Source organism: Pelobates fuscus, chromosome 1 (assembly GCF_036172605.1).
Source record: "Pelobates fuscus isolate aPelFus1 chromosome 1, aPelFus1.pri, whole genome shotgun sequence".
In the NCBI taxonomy this organism is placed as follows: domain Eukaryota; kingdom Metazoa; phylum Chordata; class Amphibia; order Anura; family Pelobatidae; genus Pelobates; species Pelobates fuscus.
The window spans coordinates 149146096-149166563 of record NC_086317.1 but is presented as its reverse complement, the minus strand read 5'-3'; the positions used below and the strand labels follow the sequence as shown (position 1 = coordinate 149166563).

General features: G+C 44.5%; 1 protein-coding gene across 3 annotated transcripts in view; it reads right to left on the bottom strand.

The window, feature by feature from the left end:
* LAMB3 (laminin subunit beta 3) overlaps positions 1–20468 on the bottom strand; it is a 162752-nt gene that overhangs the window by 68562 nt on the left and 73722 nt on the right. The window contains exons 1-3 of one of the 3 annotated variants that reach the window (XM_063450922.1): positions 5172–5266; positions 4177–4233; positions 2381–2535 (exon numbers count right to left, since the gene is read on the bottom strand). In XM_063450922.1, the coding sequence (XP_063306992.1) occupies positions 2381–2535; positions 4177–4201 (180 nt within the window). In that variant the 5' untranslated portion in view covers positions 4202–4233; positions 5172–5266. Of the gene's footprint in view, positions 1–2380; positions 2536–4176; positions 4234–4523; positions 4650–5171; positions 5267–20468 lie in introns of those variants that run through there. The other 2 variants (XM_063450931.1, XM_063450913.1) reach the window with 2 other exon arrangements.

Genomic DNA, 20468 nt, shown 5'->3' with positions numbered 1-20468 from the left:
CAATGTATAATTAAAACAGAGAACAATTAATTATAAAACCTTTAAATACTGACCGCCAAGCATCACCAAACATGCCAACTAAGGCACAAGACATGAACTGTACACTGAAAGAGGAGGCGTACACGAATCCTCCCCACTGTTCACAAAGACCAGACAAGTTTCACAAAATGAATCTGATAACCCTGTGCAAGGGGCAGTGTCCCCATTGCTATTTTCATCCTGATTCAGTATTATTTCAGAGTTTAAATCACTCATGCCTTATTCACATCATTTGTCATCAGTTATTCATTGTCGTGTAGCAATGTAATATCTGTATAATGTGACCGATAATCTATAAGGTCTTAAAAAGAGAAATCTGTTTGAAATTGATTATTCAGGTTCATTCACAATTGTTAAAGGGGCACTATAGTCACCTGAACAACTTTAGCTTAATGAAGCAGTTTTGGTGTATAGAACATGCCCCTGCAGCCTCACTGCTCAATCATCTGCAATTTAGGAGTTAAATCCCTTTGTTTATGAACCCTAGTCACACCTCCCTGCATGTGACTTGCACAGCCTTCCATAAACACTTCCTGTAAAGAGAGCCCTATTTAGGCTTTCTTTATTGCAAGTTCTGTTTAATTACGATTTTCTTATCCCCTGCTATGTTAATAGCTTGCTAGACCCTGCAAGAGCCTCCTGTATGTGATTAAAGTTCAATTTAGAGATTGAGATACAATTATTTAAGGTAAATTACATCTGTTTGAAAGTGAAACCAGTTTTTTTTTTCATGCAGGCTCTGTCAATCATAGCCAGGGGAGGTGTGGCTAGTGCTGCATAAACAGAAACAAAGTGATTTAACTCCCAAATGACAGTGAATTGAGCAGTGAAATTGCAGGGGAATGATCTATACACTAAAACTGCTTTATTTAGCTAAAGTAATTTAGGTGACTATAGTGTTCTTTTAATACTTCCTTGGTAAGTTGCACTGTCTATCTAATAGTATTATCCAACTCCAAATCTTAGCTAAGTTAAAACTCTGGGTAACTCAGGCTGCAAATTTATGATTTATTAAACAACACAAGTTTGCCCTGATGTCTCCTGAGTTTGGTACACTTTGGTTTCCATGGAAACTGTCTCAGAAGCTTACATCCAGCTATACCTGGCCTCTCCCCTGAGCTAACCAACTTTAGCCAATGAGTGAGGTGATTCATTTTTTTTTTTAGCAGATAGCTCAAGATGTTTCCTTCACCCTCCTTGCTGAATGTGTCTCTTACAATATAAATGATTACAAAATCTCTTTGCACTTCCAGCAGAATATTATGTTATTATATTGGATTAAATTAATAAAAACATTAAAAAGGATTGTCACCGACGATTTAACTAAAAGTTGGCCATGCTCTGTTTTTCTGACAATTTTGCACAGATTTTTATTTTGGTAAAGCCAGACAAAGTATGTAAATGAGCCAACTATTGCATTAAAATGTGCATGGCATATGCATGTGCACCGCACTGCTGGAGAAAATGGCAAAAATGCATGCACGCAAATCTTTGCAATAGATGCTTGAGCGAACACACATGGACCGGACGATGAAGTCACCACTAAGTGGGAATGCAGTGGAGGTAAGTAATATTTTAACTAATCTCCATTAAATTATTCATCCTTAGTGAAAGCAACTTTCACTTCTCTTTAAAGTCACAGTTCCCCTTTAGCAACCAAGAGTGTAATAAACAGATCGTGCCTGCAATTGTATTCTCTCTCTCTCGTGTATCTTTTACATACATTCCACCCTTACTTTTTTTTCCTTTTTGTTGGTGGAGGGCTAAATATTTGAACACTACGCAACCAAAGTTCTGTAGACTGTAGCACAAAGGGAAGCAGGTGATCTGGGCCCCTGACACTATAGATCTTTGTTCACTGCTCCCTTTAATACCTTGGTAAATAAGAAATATAAGACTATTATATCCTTTCCTGGCACCCAGTGATAAATCCAGTGTGCAGCTATAGTGCTGTGCTATGCTCAACACAGACCACTTACTACCCTCTAAACCAGAGTTTTCCAAACTCTGGCCCTCCAGATGTTACTGAACTATAACTCCCATAGTTTTCATTAAAATAATCATGGGGCTTGTACTTTAGCAACATCAGGAGATCCAGCGTTTGGAGAACCCTGCTGTAATCAATAGGATGTTTTTGCACATTGATGTAAAGCTCCCATAATCATCGGAGGCTCAGCAGCCAGATTGTTGCTGTAACCTCAGGTTACACCAATAGAAACACAACTTTGTTACAGCAAACTTTACAATAAGGATATCAAACCAAAAATCAAAACCAAAAGAGTGGATACATCAATATTTGACAGCTGCCATAATCGCAATAGTTATCTTGTTCTGTACATACCTCTCCAAACGGAGTGCAGTAGTTCTCTGGTTCCACCAATCCACAAGTGGAGGAAGCTCGTAAATAATTGGTTCGTCCAATAAGGAGGTCTCCCACAGCAGGGTTGCATGCTCCATATGAGCAATCTTTCTGGGCATGCAGCAGACGTGGCAAAGCTATGAAAGGAACAAAAAGTTGCTTTGTACAGCTACAGTAACACAGACAGTGAAATGAATGCTTGGCAATGTTTAGGAGAAGATAAAATTCTGAAGACACTTCCTTGGTGATTTATCTTCAGGTGTTACAATTTGTCCCAGGCTTTCAGGTTTGTTTTTAGCTTTTCGCTTCCAAAACTATACAAATTTAAGATTGCCGTAACTGAGCCAAATGCTAAAAATGAATTAGATGCTACTTTAAGTGAATGTATTCCACATTATAATACTGTGTAAAACCAAACAGGGAAGTACTAGGTATGTTTCCAGTTTGTCCCCTTTCATTCTTCACATAGTGATGGTTAATGAGGCCAAGCAAATTCATGGTTCCAAGGCTCCTGTCTGACCTCTGGGCCCTAGGCGGCTGCCTATGGTCATATTATGGTTAATACTGCTCTGAAAGCAACTGAAGTATTCAGCATTCAGACTCTAACACAGGCCTTGATTTATTAAGCTTTCTAAATTATTCAATACTTATAAATAACTTTCCATATGATTTATCTATAAAAATTCCAATAAACCTAAATGGTGCCTTCTGTAGGTAAATCATTTAGAATGTTTTCTAACAATATTGAATCATTTAAAAAGCTTATTAACCCCTTAAGGACCAAACTTCTGGAATAAAATGGAATCATGACATGTCACACATGTCATGTGTCCTTAAGGGGTTAAATTGAAGCCATAGTCCATATTGGCGCCTGACATTTTATTAGTATTTAGTATTTCATTTTAAAACAGTGACATACCTACACTACAAACCCTACTAAGATAAAAAGTTAAATTTAGTGTATCACATAAAACCCAGAAAAGCCTGTATTTCCTAAAAATGGTATCTTAAATTAGGACTAATGAGAACTATATACACTAGATTTTGAATCTCGGCTTGGTTGGACACGGTCCCGTAAGTTTATTTCCTAAAGGATCTTTTATAGATTTGTACAGCATAGTACATTGTAATGGTATATATAAATAATTATTTATAGTATTTTCCTTTTTTAATGAAATATTGCATCCTCTACCACCAGGAAAAAAATAAAATAATATTTATCTTTCAGGTCTGTTTCTGATCAATGTAAAACCGTGGACAAATATCCAAGTTGGCATCATACCAATCAATGGAATGCTTAAACCCATAAACTTCAAGCCTGTGTGCCAAGCAAATGAGGGATGAAAGTATTATAAAAGGGGAGTTATACCACTGATGTCTGACTTTTTGGGAATACTGTTGTACAAAGTACTTATGTGACGATTACATTGAAATGTTTACCTATATTGTATTTTTTTTTTTTTTTGCGTGGATGCTCTAAAAGATAGAAAAAGGGGAGCAATATATAAATTAATCTCTATTGTTTGTTTTATTTGTTCTTATAGTATGGGATAGTTCCAGTTATAAAACATTATGGAGTTATTTTCTGCAGACAAAAGTCCCATGCAGTCAAGCAAAAAAGTATTTACATTTCTCAGTTGAGCAATGCTTTTGAATGGTGACCGTAACTAATACCATGTAACATAACTTTATATTCTGAACCATACGAAAAACACAATACCTGCTTCTACTGAAAAACGGTAATTTCTCTAAGACAAAAAAAACCTTTGTAGTCTTACCTAAAAGTATGAAGTACACCCACATCCTGAAAGTGTCCGAATTCTTCCCACCAGTCCCTGGAAAGAGAAAACATTTATAAGTACTAACGGAATATCTAATCATGCCATTTCTCAATTCTCTAAGGTTAACGGGTATCTAATGAAAATTACCACCTTTATTTTTAAGGATTATCTCTAGTTATAGTCTCCAACACATCCACATGTATTGGAAATTAAAATAATAATAAATAATAAAATGTATCAATAGAAAGCTAGAACATGTGATCCATATGTCTGTTCAGTCAATCCAATGATCTCCGTATAATAATTCTTATGTATCTGTATGGACAAACTTGGATTCGAATTACCATCACTTCCAGCTTCTTTAGATGGGAGTTACAAATGAAGGCCCGGAGTTGACTGCTGTTGCTTAGTGAAAAAGCGGTACAAATCCTATGAGAACTTGATATCACACGCTCAAACTGTCCTTTTATGGTCCTGTACATTCCAATGGGTGTCACCACACTTCTAGGTTAATCCATAAATGGCTTCTCCCTAATAACCTTTACTTTAACAAACAACCTGATTTTGTTTGATTATTTTGAATAAACAGGCTACATTTATATTTAGCCCAACATCTTTCTGTGAAGGAAAGGTGATATATTTAAAGATATATCTGTGACTAAAGAATATTCCATAGAACTTTCCTGTAGATGTTTTAGTCCATCTTCATACTCATGTGAAATCGTTCACAGGGTCTCTCCAAGGCAAGATTTTGCAGTATGCATTTTCATGGAATCTCAAAAGTAAATGAATCACAAAAGTAAATGTTGTCTTCGTAAACACAAGTATGGATAATTCTTTGCACGTTTACAAGGAAACTCCCTCTACAATCATTTTCTTTCTTGTCTGCATATAATCAAAGGGTCTTGTTTCTCTGTATATAAAATCTTACGCCTTAGGCCACTGAAATAAAGATATTTGTGAGCTGCTGAGATTATTGCAGCAAGACTTACCTTGACTTTTACTTTTTTCTTTCACTTTTGTCTGCTATCGAAGCTTAGGAAACTGCTTCCTCCTCCACCTCTAATTCCCTACTGAAATTCTCCTCCCAAGGCTTCCTATTTAAACCCCGGCTCACCTACAAGTCTCTGGAGTGTATATGTGATAAGGGAGTGTGTCAGGATCCTCATCAGACGCACACACCCAAACAGAGTTACTCATCACATACCTGATCCTAGACACAGCACGCCTTGTGTACAATGGACAGGTAAATCTAAATAAGACTGAGCACTGGGCCAAATTACCCTCCTATTCTGTTCCATAAACTTATCCCTGAACTGTTGCATCGTTGGTCTTGCAGGCACTATAACAGTTAACCTGAGTGAGCCTTTGCTTAACTACTTTGATGCCAGACAAAGCAATAACCACTGTTATTACTAACAAATATGTAAGAGAAAGCAAACAACTTAATCATCTTAATCTTAGGAGACCAGAAAAAAAAAGAATACACAGTAAGTAAAGGTTAGAAAGAAAACTTGTTAATATCATATTTGGGACCTATCCCACTATATAAATATATATATATTTTGTTCTGATGAAAGCTCCGTGTGGGAGCTGAAACGTCGATACTTTTATGAATTGAATAAAAGTTAAGTTTTACTTTATCTACTGAAGTCCTTGGAGTGCGGTTTATCTTTTCATCTTTATATATATATATATATATATATATATATATATATATATACTGGACAAAATTATAAATGCAACACTTTTGTATTTGCCCTCATTTTTCATGAGCTGAACTCAAGTTTTTCGATGTACACAAAAGGCCTATTTCTCTCAAATATTGTTCACAAATCTGTCTAAATTCTTCTCCTTTGCCAAGATAAACCAACCACCTCAGAGGTGTAGTATATCAAGATGCTGATTTGATAGTATGATTATTGCATAGGTGTGCCTTAGGCTGGCCACAATAAAAGGCCACTCTACAATGTGCAGTTTTACAGTATTGAGAGGGTCGGGGGGGTCTGAAAACCAGTCAGTATGGTGTGACCACCATTTGCCTCACGCAGTGCAACACATCTTCTTCGCATAGAATTGATCAGGTTGTTGATTGTGGCCTGTGGAGTGTTGGTCCATGCTGTTGAAGGTCACATGCTGTTGAAGGTCATCTTTCAATTATATAAAGTGATTTTCTATGTCCCAGAAACAATGGACAAAGTCTGTACTTTGGCTTAAATGAAGACTCCAAGCAAAATAACCATTACAGCCCGTTGTTGTTTTTATGGCCTGGAGTGCCCTGCCACCATCCGAGCATAATCTGTCAAACCATTTCAGCTGGGCATCCAGTCTTCTCAAGCAGAAGAAGCCAGATGCCAGTGTAATCACTCAATAACTGTCTGAGTACACCAGCTGAGCACGTTCTGCCAATGAATGAGATCAAGTTCTGCTGTTGTACAAAAGTGACATTGCAGTGCAGGTGGCTGGTGAGACCAAGGTAAGCTATATCGGACTGTAGTGGCTATGGTGCTTGGAGTTAACGAGAGGAACATCTCATCCCTTAATTTCATAAATTGATATATCAACTAGTTATGTTTAGAGGTTTTCTGTGATTTTTGTTAGCTTTGTCTGCAATCTGGCAGCCATTCCTGTTGCTGGTTAGAGGTACAACAAAGGTTCAAGGCCACGCTGAAAAAGGTAGGGCTCTTCCTTGAAGTTCTAGGATTATGGATTTGCAAGGTCTACTACAGCCATACCTCTAGTGTCCAGTGATGGCATTCCTAGTTATAGCCTCTACTTTGTGAAGGTTCCAAAAGTCCTGTAGACCTCATGTTCACAACATGAAAATTGATTTAATAAACATGTGACATTTAATGACTTCAAAACATAGAACTCACCGGGTCTATGTATATCACAGGACCAAGATTTCTAGGTTCTGTGCTACTAAACAGGCATAAATCTACATGCCACTGCAAGCCTAGAGGGTCCGTGGCACACTCATCAGAAGTAAAGTTCTATTTGCCAGGGTTGACTTTTCACTCACTAGTGGCCAGTGACCAAGTGGAAATTGTGATAACTAACATAGAAGATTTGCTTACTCTTTAGGCCATTAAGGGATTAAAAAGACATCTTATTATTTTAGCATTCTTTCTGCTTCTACATGTAGCCCCACGCCATGAGTATGAGAAGATATAGGAAATATTGGCTATACCAATAGTTAGTTCTATACAAGTGAAATGACAGGTACCATTCTGGGAATAAAAGAGTTAATATCAGATATCTCTTACGAATCATAGATCAGCTCCTGAATGACAAATAATATACCCTCCAGATATAAGATTTTGAGGTTTGACTGTCTGATTTCCTGTGCTGCTTACTGTATCCTTACTGTATAATCGCACCTCCCAGGGTGTGTCAGGTAAATATTCCTTATACACGCATTTGCTGTATTGCTATGTATCTTAGAGCACAGTCAGTCACTTCCCGGAGCAACTGCACAACAAATATCTGTGAGGATATCATGTAATTCCTTACAGATCACTAGTATGTGGCAAATTCTGTGAGTCACTATACCTGCCTGGATTAGCTAAAAATGCCTCTAAAATATATATTCTATTATGATATGTTCTTTTCCATTACAAAAATATCATGCAACACATTTCTATAACTGAAATATAATGGTCTGAAAGTATTTTTTTTTAAAAATACATCTCCAAAATCTTAAATACACATCGTTCCTCACAATGGCATATATATTTGGACACAATTTTCATAATTTTGGCTCTGTACGCAATCATAATGGATATCAAATGAAACAATTGAGATGTAATTAAATTGAAAACTCTCTGCTTCAATTCAAGGGGTTGAACCAAAATATTATATGAAATATTTAGGAATTGCAAACATTCTCATACACAGTCCCCTTATTTCAGGGACTCAAATCGAAATTGGACAAATTAACACAATCATAAATAAAATGTAAATTTTTTTTTATACTTTGTCGAGAATTCTTTGCAGGCAGTGATGGTGATGTAGAATTATTAAAAATCTTTATTGAACTTGTATTGAATTATTGCACTAACTCCATTTTAACCTCATACTGTGACACATCCTCCATTTTGTCCTTGTTACAAATCGCTATTTGTAACTGGCCCTTTAAATGAGAAATTGCCCTGCTTCCCTGGATTGTGGAGAAGCATGTTTGCCAGCCTCCTGCCTCATGACTATGGCCCCTGGAAGATTGTGCTCCTGAAAACTTATTAACATTTATTGGGTGTGTATGGCCCTTTAAGAACCGTCTGGGGACATATTGTGACTTTGCTGAACAATGCCCCTTTAAGACTATGTCCCCAGACCGGTAAAATAACTTGTTCCTGGCTTTCCCCCACTTGGTTCAGTAAATAGGGCTTACTGAACCAAGTACCACACAGGCAGACCACCCAGAAGTTAAAGTGTGCAGGCAATTTACCTCCCAGGCTGTGAGGTTACTGCCGGTCAATTGCACGTGGCGGCGGCCATCTTGGTTTCCTCGAATGCGGTCAGCGGTGTATGCTAAAGATTCTGTGGAACTGAAATCGGCTACACATTTTGCCGAACACCGCTGACCCTTACCTTCTCCCATACGGAACTTGCAGCTCCAGAGACTAAGTCCCGTTCGAAATGGGACTTAGTCGTTTTTTTCGCATGAAATTGACCGACCGCACAGCCCAAATCTATGGAACTGTTTTGGGCAGGAAATTGTGCTTGCGGTCGGTCATAAAGGACTTCCAGCTAACTTTTGATCCACTGGAGGGATTTGGCTGATTTTTGGAAGTGTTTATGTTTGATGTATGCTGAGTCTGAATATGCAACTTTTATTGAAATTGGATGTATGGTTTTAAAGTTACAGTGTGTGTGTGTAAAAACTGTATTTTTATTGTATGTAATAATTGGTTTAACTGTTTATCTGAGGGGAGGGAACCTGTGGGCTGTACTATGCTGTTATTGGTTAATTTCATCCTCCCCCTGGGAGTGTCCTGTGTGTACCTTATCCAAATAAAAAGCAGGCTGGGTGTTCCAGTCCAGAGACCTCTTCTGACCCTCAATACGTAGCCTTGTCTCGTTATTGGAGGGAACTGCTATATCACACTGGGGATTGCTATGCGCTGCATATTCCCCTGAGCTCTTAATCACTTAGCTCTTGTAAGAGCTTGTTCCGGATACGCTCTCCTGGAGGAGAGGTCTTCCCCACACGGTCCTGGAGGACAGAAGCCGATCCAGGGTGGAAGGAAGACGGCGCGGCTCCAGTTAAGCTACGGCGGTTGTGGAGCCTGCGGTGGTTGTGGTGTCGTCTGCAGTTCTTGGAGTCCTCTGAGAGCGCTAGGAGCATCCATCAACGGAGGGTACTCGGTCGGAGTACACGGAGCTCCGTTACATTGGTGGCAGCGGTGGGATGGCGTCCTAGTGCGAGGAGAAGCAGCTCAGAGACACTGGTAACGTTTGGAGTTACAATTGAGGGCAACGCTAGCCATTGGGCAGCGCCCCTGGCTACAACAGGATGGAATCAGCTGGTTTGCGGACAGCGTTCCATGATGAGGAGGAGAAGGAGGCCGCAGATTACAGGGATGCAGCCAGAAGGGAACTCTGGTATGATGCCCTGGAAGATGCCCAGTGGCGGCGAGGTGAGGGCCTCCCCAGTGATGAGCAGCGGCTACAGAAGCGTGTGGCAATGCGAATATGTCTATTGGGGGAGCAGCCCCTAGATGAGTGGGTGGCAAGACTGGAGACCCTGGTATGGCGAGAGATCGGGCTAGACAACGCATACCAGGCCCTCTGGTGGCATACCATTCGACTCACTCCCTGGACGGCCGAGCACGACCTACCGGAGGGGGATGATTATGATGGTCCTGGTCTACTTCAGGATGCCATGGAGGAGGATCTTGATTTCGGCAGCACGGAGGAGTCTAGGTTTTGGGACATCTACGACTACCGGATGGGCATGTATGTCTGGGCTGACGAACGCGAGGTGAGAGAAGACATGACCCACCTGGTAACAAGGGAGTGGGAGCTGGAGCAAGACTACCTACGCCTGCTCAGCTCCGTGCAGCCCCAACCTACCCGACAAGCAGAACCAGGTCTAGAGCCCTTCAGCTGGAAGGATATCGTAGAGGTTAACTGGGAAGATCCCCAACCCCAGAGTGAGTGTCAGGGAGCCGAAGGTGCCGTCCTTCCCCCCCAGCAGCAGTGTGTCCTACAGAGAGCAGAGACAGTTGGTCCCTCTCTACAGCAACAGGACAATGGTAAGGGAGTGGAGACAGGCGGTCTCCCTCTCCAGCGGCAGTGTGTACCCCAGGGGGCCGAAGGTGCCGTCCTTCCCCCCCAGCAGCAGTGTGTCCTACAGAGAGCAGAGACAGTTGGTCCCTCTCTACAGCAACAGGACAATGGTAAGGGAGTGGAGACAGGCGGTCTCCCTCTCCAGCGGCAGTGTGTACCCCAGGGGGCCGAAGGCGCCGACCCTCCCCCCCAGCAGCAGTGTGTCCTACAGAGAGCAGAGACAGTTGGTCCCTCTCTACAGCAACAGGACAATGTTACGGGAGTGGAGACAGGCGGTCTCCCTCTCCAGCGGCAGCCTGTGTTTCCGGGAAAGGAGCACAGCACCCCCTCTCCCCAGCGGCAGCTTACCCTAACAAGGGGAGACACCAATCCCCCAGACGGCGCAGATGGGACCGTGGTCTCTGTGCCTGACCTACAGGGATGCTGGACAGCCTTTCCAGATCCCCAACTACCCTCACCGGGACACCCAGAGGAGGGGGTAAGTACAAATTCCCCTCCCCAGGTAACTCCTAGCGTGGCACCAGAGTTAACAGAGGCAATGTTAACCCCTACTGACGTCCATGTTCCCTTGGCTACTGAGCCGGACTATGTCCCAAGCATCCCAGCAGACGAGCTGGCAGCTGGGCAGAGTGCAGTCGGCCTCTGCCCTACCTTTGTCCCTGGTCCAGAGCCGGATGTCCCGCAGGCTACCCCAGCCGAAGAGCTGGCAGCTGGGCAGAGTGCAGTCGGCCTCTGCCCTACCTTTGTCCCTGGTCCAGAGCCTGATGTCCTGCAGGCTACCCCAGCAGAAGAGCTGGCAGCTGGGCAGAGTGCAGTCGGCCTCTGCCCTACCTTTTTCCCTGGTCCAGAGCCTGATGTCCTGCAGGCTACCCCAGCAGAAGAGCTGGCAGCTGGGCAGAGTGCAGTCGGCCTCTGCCCTACCTTTGTCCCTGGTCCAGAGCCTGATGTCCTGCAGGCTACCCCAGCAGAAGAGCTGGCATCTGGGCAGAGTGCAGTTGGCCTCTGCCCTTCAAGTACCCTCGGCATGTGGCCTCATTACCACAGCCAAATACCCAGGTGCAGTGACTGTGTGTTGTGGGTGGGCTGTTCCTGTACTTTGATGTTGTGGGGGGGCTACTCGGACATCTGTTTATTGTGGGTTGGTGGATCGACTAACGGAGGCACTGACCGACAGAAGGTCAGGTGCCTGGTTAGTCTTCCCCCCAAAGGGGAGATGTGTTACAAATCGCTATTTGTAACTGGCCCTTTAAATGAGAAATTGCCCTGCTTCCCTGGATTGTGGAGAAGCATGTTTGCCAGCCTCCTGCCTCATGACTATGGCCCCTGGAAGATTGTGCTCCTGAAAACTTATTAACATTTATTGGGTGTGTATGGCCCTTTAAGAACCGTCTGGGGACATATTGTGACTTTGCTGAACAATGCCCCTTTAAGACTATGTCCCCAGACCGGTAAAATAACTTGTTCCTGGCTTTCCCCCACTTGGTTCAGTAAATAGGGCTTACTGAACCAAGTACCACACAGGCAGACCACCCAGAAGTTAAAGTGTGCAGGCAATTTACCTCCCAGGCTGTGAGGTTACTGCCGGTCAATTGCACGTGGCGGCGGCCATCTTGGTTTCCTCGAATGCGGTCAGCGGTGTATGCTAAAGATTCTGTGGAACTGAAATCGGCTACACATTTTGCCGAACACCGCTGACCCTTACCTTCTCCCATACGGAACTTGCAGCTCCAGAGACTAAGTCCCGTTCGAAATGGGACTTAGTCGTTTTTTTCGCATGAAATTGACCGACCGCACAGCCCAAATCTATGGAACTGTTTTGGGCAGGAAATTGTGCTTGCGGTCGGTCATAAAGGACTTCCAGCTAACTTTTGATCCACTGGAGGGATTTGGCTGATTTTTGGAAGTGTTTATGTTTGATGTATGCTGAGTCTGAATATGCAACTTTTATTGAAATTGGATGTATGGTTTTAAAGTTACAGTGTGTGTGTGTAAAAACTGTATTTTTATTGTATGTAATAATTGGTTTAACTGTTTATCTGAGGGGAGGGAACCTGTGGGCTGTACTATGCTGTTATTGGTTAATTTCATCCTCCCCCTGGGAGTGTCCTGTGTGTACCTTATCCAAATAAAAAGCAGGCTGGGTGTTCCAGTCCAGAGACCTCTTCTGACCCTCAATACGTAGCCTTGTCTCGTTATTGGAGGGAACTGCTATATCACACTGGGGATTGCTATGCGCTGCATATTCCCCTGAGCTCTTAATCACTTAGCTCTTGTAAGAGCTTGTTCCGGATACGCTCTCCTGGAGGAGAGGTCTTCCCCACACGGTCCTGGAGGACAGAAGCCGATCCAGGGTGGAAGGAAGACGGCGCGGCTCCAGTTAAGCTACGGCGGTTGTGGAGCCTGCGGTGGTTGTGGTGTCGTCTGCAGTTCTTGGAGTCCTCTGAGAGCGCTAGGAGCATCCATCAACGGAGGGTACTCGGTCGGAGTACACGGAGCTCCGTTACAGTCCTCATAACCTGACTTCTCCATTTTAAAACTACATTACATGACAGAATTTCCCAGCACATCTAACACAATGGACAAAGACTGTATTTTCTATAAAGACATGACTAACTCAGAAACTGCTGAATTTCCCCTAACTCGCAACATAGTATAATTTGAAGGCCATGAGAACACTGTAGTAATGAAATGTTCTATTCATAAGAGACCTTGCACCTGACCACAAGACCTGACATCACTGACTGTGTAAAATGACGCTCAAGCCCCCCTTTCCACCGAGTAAACCTCATGCTCGGGAAGATGGCGCTTGAGCCCCTTGTCCCCACCCGTGTCCAAAACAATACCACCTCTCGGTGGGTGGACACGTAGCTAACCACTTAGTTTTTGAGCCAATTAATTATATTGATAGGTGGACACTAATCCAGACACTTAACAATTAATCCAATTAATGATGTGTATTTACTGATATCTTGATAATCAATGATGACGCAAAATGCCTCTTAAAAGGGCCTGCGAGCCCGCTCTTGCTTCACTTGCCAATAAATTTCCTCGAAGTTATTTTAACCTGAAATCCGTGTGTCAGACTGAATTACTTCAGCGTATATACGCAATTCAATTTTCTTTAATTTGGACAGGAACAGATAGACATTTAAAAATTTTGGTTTACTGCTAAAAAGTACCATAACAACTTTGGCGCCCAACGTGGGGCCCCGGGCTATGTCTGGCCGGTGAGCCGTCCTAAGGAAGACGCAGTTGGACGGAGGAATCCGGGGGGAAGGAAAGGAGATTGATCACCTCCAGGTACACGGTAGAGACTTCTGCAGAGCCACCGGTATGTTCCGGCCCCTTTGATTGACCCGTCCACGTGTCTGTGACTGCTTCCCGGGAGGACATCAAAGACAGGTAATATCTTGCCCGGGGTCTCGTTACTCATTTGCTTACCTGCATTTAGTCTATCTGTTGCCTGGGTGTGTCTGTATTGGCATGGTCTAGTTTGAGTGCCCGGGCTGAGTGTTTATCTGTTTCCCCTTTTGGGATAAAGGGGGGTGGACCCGTGGTAGCTTGCCTGGGGGTCCTGTGTTTGTCTGTTGCCCCTTTTGGGATAAAGGGGGGGTGGACCCGGGGGATTTGCCTGGAGTCCGGTTGCCTGTTTACTCCTTTTAGGAGCCACGTGGCTGTGGCTGTAGGGAAAAAGGGGGGTTGACCTGTGGAAGTTTTCCTGGGGGTCTTCTTTGCCTGTTTACCTCTTTTAGGAGCCTCGTGGCTGTGGCTGTATGGAAAAAGAGGTGTGTTGGAACTGTGGATACTGTGTAGACTCATGGTTTCCTGTGATCCTTCTGGTGTCACTTTGGTAGCCTAGCTAGCTTCATTGTGCACGTAGCTCTGCTTGCAGAGAAGTGGTACCCTCCAGCTTTGAGCGCTGAGTTGGAGTCATTCCGGTGTTATTTGTGGTGCGTGAATTCGGGCAGGCATTGCTGTCTTCATCACCACGGAGTAGTGGGACTTATGAGTGGGTTTCATAGGGGCACTACAAGGGTGAGGATAGAGGTGGCCACTATTAGTGAACTGCTGTAACGAGGGAGGCATATGGATTTCGGACCGGTGTTAGCTGTTATCCTTGGCCGCTGGTAGTGAGACTTGAGGAAGTCGTTCTCCGAGCGGGGACACTACGAGATTGAGGGAGGTGACTTCGGTCACACGAGTAAAGGAAAGGAATTACTGCTGATTTTATTTGAACTGTGATGCATGCACTGTATTTCAACTGTATTGTTGTCTTGTTTGTTTAATTAGGAGTCATTCAAACTCCTGTGTCTGTCTCTAAGGATTTTTCCTTACCTTTTTACCTTTTCTACACTTCCTGTACTATTACACTATCCACTCCCATTCCTCTTGATAGAGAAGTGATTGGTCACACACTTCTCACCTCGCTCCAATCCGTGTCTACCACCCCGGGTAGGCGGATTCCGTGACTAGTCTACGTTTTGGGAAGACGCACTTGAGAGGGACCCACCTTTCTCGAGTGGCAGTCAAGCATTGTAGACGTTCTTGTTCAAATTTCCTTTTCTTTCCCTATATCTAGGACGCTGGTGTAGGGGGAGGGGGGAATATGGGACAGGAGTTGAGTAAGCCCAGTAAGGGCTGGCTAGCATGTGATTTAGTTGAAGACAGAGAGGGTGAGGAGATGGTTAAAGGTGTTGAAAAGATTGCTAAAGTATGTAAAATTGCTGTGCCGTCATGTGGTAGATTGCAGCCAGAAAGCTGGCGTAGGTTACTGACAGAGAAGAAAGGCAAGCTTGCAAATAATGATTTATTAAAGACAGCTGAAGCATGGTACAGAGTAGCGAAGGCTATTCAGCAAGAAGGTTGGGTTGAGGAGGAAATAATTCACAAGGGTGTGAAATTGTTTGTGTATCATAATAACTGTGTTGCTGGGGCATTCCCTCAGCCAGCGCCCCAAAATGGCGCCCAGGAGATGTCTATCCCCAAGGTTCAGTCAGCAATGGGTGATTGCCAGCTGACTATGTTCCCCACTCCCAATCCTCCCAACACCCATCCCGTCACCTCCCCCGTTTGCCCGGTCCTGAATTCTGATGGATCTTTCTTTTCCCCTTCTCCATCCTTAACATTCCCATCATCCTCATCCATCCCCGTACCACCTTCTGTATCTAATCCTAACATTTCATCTGCTATTCCTTCCCTACGCTCTCTCTCCGTTGATAATCCTACCCTCCCATCTGCATCTGCCCAGTTTGCTAATCCCTCCTCCCTTGCTACCGTCAATCTTGCTGAACCCACTCCGGCTCCTCCTTCTACACCCGCCTCTCCTGATCCCTCTCCGTCCTCTCCCTTGCCCGCCCCTATCACGGCCCAGGTTCCCACCCCCTTCCCTAATCCCTACCCAGCTCTCCTGCCCTCTCCAGGTTCCGCCCCAGCCCCCACCCAGATGGCTTGGCCATACCCCTTCCCATACCCCATGTCCATGCCCTATCCAAATTATCCATACCCCTTTCCCCAAGCCACTCCCCAGGTTCCGGTCATGCCCAGTCCGGCACAGTCTGCCCCGGATGTGCCCACATCCAATATGGCCGCCGCTTCTTCCCCTAACCCCAATGCAACTTCCTTCCCCGCCTCCAATATGGCGGCCCCCAGCCATTCAGCACCCCTGCTTCCCGGTGATTACCTATCCCAAGACTATGACCCACTCGCCACCCCCGCATCTGGGACTCCCTCCCATCCCCCGGTTCTGTCACCTCAAGCGGGCCCCTCACGTAGAAGGGCCCAGATCGTAGAAATAGAGGAGGAAGAGGATGACAGGGTATCCCAGGATTCATTGGAGGCTGCCGGAGTCTCGGCCCACCGTTCTATTGATGATCCCTTCGGCCATAAGGGTCGGGGAGAACGGGCCCCTCCTAAATATGTTGCCTTTAACCCCACACAAGCTAGTGCTTTAATGAAATCTCTCCCTGACCCAGAAAAGCAGCCTATGCCTTTTTACCGAGGGATAGTTCAGATTCAAAAGACTTATTCCGCCGCATGGCGTGACTTACTGAGCATTTGTGCTATTAAAGCAGGGGATGCATATTGGCCCAGCATGGCCCGCCACCTCAGTACAGATCTGCTTACAAGTGATGTTGATTACCCCTCCGGAGTAACTTTTTGCAACCAATTGAAAGATTGGGCTAAGGACAAACTTGCAGATCAGGCTGCTGGCCTTACTGATGTTGTGCAAGACAAAGGAGAATCAGTGGAAAGGTTTCATGCAAGACTGTATCAAATGTTTACAGATTTGGGATTTGATCTTACTGACAAAATTCATTCACAAATGCTGTCAGGTGCGTTTGTCCAAGGTGTTAAAGATTCCATACGCAAGGGAATCATTGCTGCTCGCCCTGAATATAATGTTGTCCCCCTGGATACTCTACTCCTAGTTGCTAGAGGTTTGGAATCAGCCCAGACCCCCAAGAGGCCCAGTTCAACTCCTCTCATGGTGTCCCGCACTACCCCTGTCCCCAGGGGCACTAAACCAGAGGATGGATTTTGTTTTAATTGCAAGGCTAAAGGACATTTCAGAAATGATTGCCCAGAACCTAGAAGAGAACCAGGAGAGCCCAGAAAGCCGTCCAAGCCTGCCCCGGCCCCTAAGGCCGAGAAAACGGTTCTAATTGTTGAGGAACCAGATGATTAGGAAATTGGCAAGCCTGTGTCATTAACCCCTGTCATGGCAGTGTCTACAGGGGATAGGGGGGGGCCACTTGCCACAGTGACTTTACCCATTGAAGGCCAACCAACCACATTTCTTGTTGACACAGGTGCAGCCCGAAGTGTTCTACGAGAACAAGACCTGCCAGACCCATCTTTCCTGTCAAATATTGATGTCTCTTGTGTTGGAGTGGATGGCCAACCAAGACACAGTCCTTTAACAACCCCACTACGAGTTGGCACAAGCCTGCTTGCTCGTTTTGTAGTATCCTCCACATGCCCAATTAACCTGTTAGGCGCTGATGTCCTCTCACGCCTGCAGGCATCTATAACCTTCACCCCAGATGGACAAGTAGAAATGTCTACACCTCTATCTGTTTCAGACACCTCAGCCTTGTGCTCCCTACCTCTGATGCTGCAATTAGAAGAACCCCGTAGGGAAGCAGCAGAACCGAGGTCCAATTTCCCAGATGTGTTAAAAACACAGGTGCCTGCTAAGTTATGGCCCTCAGGCCCAGAGGACATAGGTCACCTAAATGTCCCACCTGTGGTGGTAAAGCTCATTCCAGGAGCTAAGTTACCAAGAAAACCACAATACCCTCTAAAGCCAGCACAGGCTGCAGCCATTTCTATTCAAATCAAAGCACTCCTGGAGAAGGGTGCTCTAGTGAAATGTAAATCAGAATGTAATACTTCATTATTTCCTGTGAAGAAGAAAACTCCAAAAGGTGAGCCAGAGAAGTACAGGATGGTTCAGGATCTCCGTGCTGTCAATGAAGCAACTGTCCTGGACACCCCTCTTTTACCAAACCCTCACACTCTGCTCTCTGGAGTCCTACCATCAGCAAAGTATTTCACAGTCATTGACCTGGCTAATGCCTTTTTCAGTGTTCCACTGGATCCATCCTGTCAATACCTGTTTGCTTTCACCCACGAAATGCAACAGTATACCTGGACTGTCATGCCCCAAGGGGCACAAAATTCTCCAAGTCAATTTGCAAAGGCCATGTGTACCATCCTTGACCCATGGCAAGCTGAACACCCGGAAGTTGTCTTACTCCAGTATGTGGATGATTTACTGCTCTGTGGAGATGATATACCCACTACTGAAAAGTGTTCAATTAGTCTCCTTTGCTATTTGGCAGAACAAGGATGCAAGGCTTCACTTCTCAAGCTGCAATTCTGCCAACCTTCAGTAATTTTCCTTGGACATTGCCTATCTCAAGGTACCAGACATCTCACTCGGGACCGAGTCAGAGCAGTTCTGGATATCCCACCTCCAAGGACTTCAAAATCTCTTCATGCCTTCTTAGGCCTCATTTCCTACTGCAGAGCATGGATCCCAGAAGCCTCTCTGCTTATGCAACCTCTCTATGATGCACTCAAGTCAGACCCATTCTGCCTGACCAATGAAGCTCTGGATAACTTCAAATCTCTTAAACGTGCCATTGCTTCTGCTCCTGCCTTGGGCCTACCAGATTATACCAAACCTTTCAAATTATTTGTCTCTGAAAGACAAGGCCATGCTACAGGAGTTCTTACCCAAACTAATGACTTAAGAGGCCGCCAGAGGCCTATTGGATATTTCTCATGTCAACTGGACATTGTGGCCAGAGGGACCCCTTCCTGCCTTAGGGCTGTTTTTGCCGCAAGAGAACTCATTGAAAGAACTTCTGACCTGGTCCTTGGCCACCCTTTGGTTGTTTTGGCCCCTCATGACATCTCTGCCATTATCAACCAAGTCCAGCTCAAGCACGTGTCTCCTGCTAGACACCTGCGTCTACAATGTCATCTTCTTCTGCCTGACAACATTTCTATACAAAGATGTCAAGTTCTTAACCCATCCACTCTTCTTCCACTCCCTGAGGGGGGTATCTACTATGGGTTTGTCACGGATGAAACCTACATCTACCTTCTCTGTGGGTGTATCAAGAGAATGCATCCAGATTTGACATTTTATAAAGACAAGACACCTCTCTGTGAAGGCCCGGATTATGCCTTCTGTACCATGTGGTACAAGCCAAATATTACTCCTGAACCTTGCTATGAAGATGAGCTTTATCACTGGATAGAGGTGAAGCTCACTGCCCAAGATTTCTACTGTGACTCTGAAGGCAACAGCGTGGTCCTGATCCAACTGCCCCCAGAACTCAATTACCTGTACCGCCATTGGGATACTGCTATTCCACATATCCCCGTTACCAAGTTGAAAACAAAATCATGGAATGATCTTGGGCCCATGGCAAAATTATGGGCCACCATGGATGAATCACAGCTACAGGAAAATGGTATTGCCAAATACCCAGCAACTGATCTTCTTGAAGCATGGCCACGGCATTTCCTGGAAAAAGAATTTCAAGACCTGGTCATAGTGAATGATTATGACCCAGAAACACCTCATGACTGTTTTGAACAAATGAAAATGGAAACAGTGCACTTACCAACTGTGCATGAGAATCCATTACCAGATCCGGATTTTACTCTGTTTGTGGACGGTTCAAGGTATGCTGATGAAGAAGGAAAATACCACACAGGATATGCCGTAACCACAACAGATGAAGTTATCAAGTCATCATCTTTACCGCCAGCAATGTCTGCGCAAGAAGCTGAATTACAAGCCCTGACCTCAGCATGCAAAATTGCCGAAGGAAAGCGTGCCAACATCTATACAGATTCAAGATATGCTCTGGGTGTGGCACATGACTTCGGCCTCATTTGGAAGACAAGAGGATTTCTTACCACCGCCGGTACACCAGTCAAACACAGCTCTGCAATCAAGGAACTAATGGATGCCCTCCTACTCCCTGAAGAAGTGGCCGTTTTGAAAGTCAAGGCCCATGGGAAGTTGGATACAGATGAAGCAAAGGGCAACCATTTGGCTGATCAGACTGCTAAGCAAGCGGCCAGAGATTTGCAGGAAGTGGATGAAGAAGTGTCCGGACAAGAAGAAGAAGTTCCTATCTTTACTTTGCAAACTCTTCCTACTGATCTAAGAATTTTGCGAGAACAGCAAGCTGCAATTACCCCTGAAGAAATCCAGAAATGGAAGAAGAAAGGAGCTGTCCTAAAGGACGGAATATACTACAACAACTCTAAATTTTGCCTTCCAAGAAATTTATATCCAGCTGTCGTCCAATGGGCACATGGGCCTGCACATCTGTCAAAAGACCTAATGGCCGCCCTCATTCAAAAGTATTATGAAGCACCTGGAATCACAACATTGATCAGCAGCTTCTGCAGGGCCTGTGTCATTTGTGCAAAATGCAACCCAGGAAAACCAATTAAGGTGCCTTCAAAAC